Source organism: Emiliania huxleyi, assembly GCF_000372725.1.
Source record: "Emiliania huxleyi CCMP1516 unplaced genomic scaffold EMIHUscaffold_920, whole genome shotgun sequence".
Lineage (NCBI taxonomy): Eukaryota > Haptophyta > Isochrysidales > Noelaerhabdaceae > Emiliania > Emiliania huxleyi.
This window is the reverse complement of record NW_005195148.1, coordinates 9,025-14,162: the sequence shown is the minus strand read 5'-3', so window position 1 is coordinate 14,162 and position 5,138 is coordinate 9,025. Positions and strand designations below refer to the sequence as shown.

The 5,138-nt window shown below is 61.2% G+C and overlaps 1 protein-coding gene across 1 annotated transcript; it reads left to right on the top strand.

The window, feature by feature from the left end:
- Positions 1-2,768: 2,768 nt before the first annotated feature.
- On the top strand, positions 2,769-3,713 carry EMIHUDRAFT_460221 (hypothetical protein; the record flags this gene model as incomplete). The annotated part of the gene is made up of 2 exons (XM_005757179.1): positions 2,769-2,876; positions 3,050-3,713. 2 exons carry the CDS (start codon positions 2,769-2,771, stop codon positions 3,572-3,574), a joined length of 633 nt encoding a protein of 210 aa, XP_005757236.1. The 3' UTR covers positions 3,575-3,713.
- Between the last annotated feature and the right edge of the window lie 1,425 nt (positions 3,714-5,138).

The following is a 5,138-nucleotide window of genomic DNA, read 5'->3' as shown; positions in this document are numbered from 1 at the left end:
CGAGAGAGCTAATCAAGGAGGATCGGGACCCTGGGAAGAGGGGGGGTGAGCCCTCAGGCGGGGGGGTCTACTCAAGCGACCTGTGCGAGTGAGCGCGGAGTGGTGGTGTGGGGCGTGCAGTGTGGTGTTTGTTAGCTCCGAGTAGAGGGGGCGTCCTGCAGTTAAGGGGAAACCCGGTACGCGGGGCCAACCCTCGGAGACCCGTGTTTACTTTAAGGCCCTTTCCCTGCGAACGCGCACCCCCGGGGCTAGGGCTCTCTAGCCCGTAACCCGATCCCGATCATCCGGCCCGCTGGGTGCGCTTCTTAGCTCCCCGGCCCTGGATGTGAGGCTGATAACTGCACTCCAAGTGCTCCAAGTGCTCTGAACTCTGCAACGGAAATTGGGCGACACCGCTCGACACCGCTCGACACCGCTCGACACCGCTCGACACCGCTCGACACCGCTCGACACCGCTCGACACCGCTCGACACCGCTCGACACCGCTCGACACCACCTCGACACCTCTGATGATCCTAATACAGCAGAGACGTAGACCCATTTGGAGTCACAGAGTTAGAAAATCAGGGTTGCAGCAGCAATCAAACTTGGCTAGTACTTTCATCCCTCAGTTGCATGGGCCCTGCCACCTGACACCTCTATCCTAGCCTCTATCGGTGGAGGGCTTTAGGTCACGGTTCACACTCCCGCCCTCCCGCCCGACCCCACCGACACCCCTACAGCGGCACCCCACCCCTCCCGCCGTTCTATCTAGGGCCTACCCACCCGCACTCCTCCTGCGCTTTGGTTTCCCCTAGCGACAGATGTAACGCCCCCTCTACTTGGAGCTAGGTCTTCTGAGGGACAGTTCCGTGTACCGAATTGCCCCTTAAGAAAACAGACAACCCAAGGGAGGGATGGGAGGACGGCACGCCGCCACCACACAGGAATTTTAAGGAGAGGAGTGTATGGTACTAGCCGTCGCCCACCCTTGGGCGTCTGCCTCTTACCTACCTCTCTTTGCAGTCTCTCGCCAATTCTCGCAGCGACCTTCAAGCTTTCATGCCGCCTCGCGGTCTTCCCACTCTCGTCGTTCTCTAACCTTCCTGCCGCTTCATCCTCTGACTCATCGACATCGTTCTCCTCGGCCTCTCGTTCTGCGACGCCGCCGCTGCCTGCCGATCCCTTGCTGTCTCGGCTTCTCTCGCCTCTCGGCGTAACTCCGCTCTCCTCTCAGCGTATTTTGGCCCCTCGAGCCCGCTTGTAAAGATGGGAGGAGGCAGGGGGTCCTCCGCTAAACAAGGGAGGGATGGGGGGACGGCACGCGGCCACGTCAAAGGCATTGAAATTGGCGTCTTGGCTTTCTTTTGTTCGGTGTACCTGTGTTAGTGCCAGTGCGCGCCAGTCCCGTGCCCAGTGTTGTGCGAGGGAGTTTTGTTGTAAAAGAAAGAAAACAGACAACCCAAGGGAGGGATGGGAGGACGGTAAGACGCCACCACACAGGGATTTTAGGGGAGAAGTGTGGTGTTAGCCGTCGCCCACCCTCGGGCGTCTACCACTTCCTATCTCTCTCCGCAGTTTATCACCAATTCTTGCAGCGACCTTCATGCCACCTCGCATTCTTCCCACTCTCGTCGTTCTCTCTCCTGCTGTCTCTTCTCCTGACTCATCGCTCTCCTCGGCCTCGTTCTGAGACGCCGCTGTCGTCTGCCGATCTCTTGCTCTCGCTGCTTCTCTCGCCTTTCTGCGTAAGCTAACTCCGCTCTCCTCTCCGCGTATTTTGGTCCCTCGAGTTTATCGAGCATTCCTCGCGCAAGGACCACATTTCTGACTCCCACTGCGAGCATATCCCGCCCTGTCATGTCGTTGCTCAGGTCCACTCTCGTTTCGAGCACTTGTACCTCAATGGTCGGTGTTGGCACTGGGGTTCCCTTCGGGTATATTGTGACAGCTGACGGCGGGATTTCCACTTTTGTTTCGTCCTCCTCGGGGTCGTCTTCCCCGGCTTCCTTGCGTTCGGCGTGGCTTACCCTCGAGTGATTCTGAGATCAGGTTGGGCGACTGGCAGACATTTCAAAAATTTGGCGCCGCAGGCGCCCGCTGCGTGCCCACCATGGTTGGGCGCGCAGCGAAGAAAATTTTGCGCTCTCGACAGCCTTTTCTAATAGGAAAATGGCCTCTACTCGGCGCCATACCGCTTGTCGGCGCACAGCGGAGTTCGCAAGCCGGACCTGCTGCCTTCCCTTCTACGTACACTTTCAGAATGGAGGCTCAAACGCAGCGCAGGGCTCAGACCAAGTGCAAGTCGATTTGTACCACAAAGTTGGTAGACAGTGCCAAAACCGCGGAACCGAAAATGGCGTTTAATTTCGCGCACCTGCTGTCCGCCGCCTGTGGCGGCGCTCCGCACCGCTTGAGGCGCCTGCGGCGCCCCTATATTCTTCTCTCGTTCCTCTGCCCGTGCCTTGGTCTTGTCGTTGTTTCGCACCCATGTCTGTATGGCCATCGAGGCTGCCTTCCCCACTACCTGTAGTTCACTCGTCACCTCTCCCGCGAGCCACCCTCTCTTTCTTTCGGTTATGGTGTCCGTGATAAATAAATACAACGGACACGCCAAACGAGGGGTGGGAGAAGGACAGGGTCCCCACCTGCACGAGCAGGATCTTGTAAGGACGATCAGGTGAAAGAAAGAAAGAAAGAAAACAGACAACCCAAGGGAGGGATGGGAGGACGGCACGGGTGAGTGCGGGCAGCGTAGCATAGCGAAATTCTTTTGTCGCTCATTTCCCATGTCCCTCTCTCTCCTGCTCGTTACAGCAGGGCCTGGCCTGAACGTGCCGCACCACGTGCCGCTCCGCCACGGGCGGCCCGTTGCCGTTCGCCTCGCCATCGGTGAAGTGCCGGAAGGGTTTTTGGGCGAGGAGCAGGCCGCCACCGCCGCCCGCCACCGCCGCCGCCGCCCGGCTTGCCCCCGCCCCAGGAGACACTCACGTAAAGAACAACGAGATGCCCCAAGGAATTATGTCCCGCCATGCTGTCGTGACCTGCAGCCTCCTCCGCCCTTCTGCAGCTCGGCGACTGGGTCAGCCTCAAGAAGAGCACCGCGCTCGGCGCCTCTGCGACGGTCGGCCTGCCCGACAAGGCGGTCGCGCTGCTCGAGCGGGTGCAGTCAGACTCGCAGGCGATCGAGTTTGCGGAGGTGGTGTCGGTCATCGACGAGTGCTTCGACGTGACCGAGACAGCCTTCCGCGTGGGCGACGTCGAGTCCGCGGCGGGCGAGAACATGGGCTCGTCCAAGCTGCTCGCGTTTGGCAAGCTGGCCGGCCTGTCGGAGCAGGAGACGCTCTGCCTGTTCGGGCAGTACTACAAGGACGTGTGCGCGAGCCCGGCGGACAGCGACCACCCGAACATCCGCGCCTTCATGGCGGGCGGCTGGGGCGCGGTCCAGTTTCCGTGGGGCCTGTCCGTCTCTGTGCCGGTGGACGGCAAGGCGTTTGGCACGTCGAAGGACGCGGTGCAGTCGGCGCTCGAGGCGTCGGCGCAGATCTCGGGCGACGACGAGTGGGACCCCGACTCGGAGATCTGGATCCCGTGAGGCGTGTGGCCGCTTGGCGTTGCGGCCGCCTCCGCGCGCGCGACACGGGCGCCACGTAGCACATTCGCGTAAGCTGCTGTAGTCTCAATCTCTCGCGTGCCATGTGTACAATGACCCTAAAGGGTGTGGATGCTGGGTTGACGGAAATCGGAGGACGCGACCCACTTCGCCACAGACGGTCCCGCGCCTCGCCGCTAATATGACCGCTGGGCGCCGCTGGCGCTGCACGGCCCGTTGGCGTTGCCGTACCGTCCGCTGTGCAGCGGTCTTTGTCCGGAGTGAAAAGTCCAACGCGCTCGTCGGTGACGGTGTCCTCCAACCTGCGCCACGCTCGGCGAACCTCGACAGCGCCTTCGGTGGCATGCAGCTCTTTGCGCCTGAAGCTTGGAGAGCAGCTCCTCTGCTGCTCACACGCTCTGCACAGTTTTGGCACAGCTCTGTGCGGCTGCCACAGCTGTGACAGCGATGGGCTCGCCCTCACTGGCCCTCAGTCACTTGTGCTGCGGCTTGTGTGAGCGACACTGCTCGGCGACTGCCGGCACACTGTGAGACCATGGGTGTGAGGTAAAACCACGCTACCAGCGCTTGGTCACATCGGCCCCGAGGTCAGATCCATCTACTCTGTTGATGACAAGACTTGTCTACTCGCTGGAGCCGAGCAGGAGGGCCCGGCGCACAACCCCCTGGTCAACTCACCCTCCACACCCCGTACTCAATAATGAATAAAATCATGCTCTAGGCTAGTTCCAATTCACTCTGACACGCTCATCTTGAAAACGCGTCCAACGGAGCTCCGTGTTGCTCCCAGCGCCCTCCCCCGCGCTTCCTGCGGCCATGGCCGATGATGCTAGTATGAGAGGTCATCTGGCTCTACCGCGAGCGCGACTCAACTCGCCGACGTCGTCCGATGATTGTGCCGCAAAGTCAGCCTCCGGAGGCTATCGTGGGGTCGAGCCGGCGGTAGCCGTGACATGTGGTTCCACCACCCCTCGCAGGCTTTGCCTCTGACCGCCACCGTTCCCAGGCTGCCTAATGGGATGGAAAGGAAGGCTGGGCGAGCGTATAGAAGCGTGATCGACCTCGTCGTGGCAACCTGCACGGCAGCGCTGGCAGGCGCGATGAGCGTCGTGCCACCTGACCCAAGACGGGTCGCAGGCGCCGTACCGAGCGTGTCGAGACCGTGTCCTGATGTGATCTGCACGGGTGAGTCACGTCGGCGTCAAAGGAGCGACGTGCGACCTGTCAGAGCTTGATCTCCGATCTCAGCGGCGTCGAGTCGTCTCCGGCGGCGACAATTTTGTCCCTCCCCAGGAGCAGGACGCGCAGAGGCAGCTGAGATCGGAGATCAAGCTCTGACAGGTCGCACGTCGCTCCTTTGACGCCGACGTGACTCACCCGTGCAGATCACATCAGGACACGGTCTCGACACGCTCGGTACGGCGCCTGCGACCCGTCTTGGGTCAGGTGGCACGACGCTCATCGCGCCTGCCAGCGCTGCCGTGCAGGTTGCCACGACGAGGTCGATCACGCTTCTACTAAAGTCTCCCGCACTCACGTCTTCTTA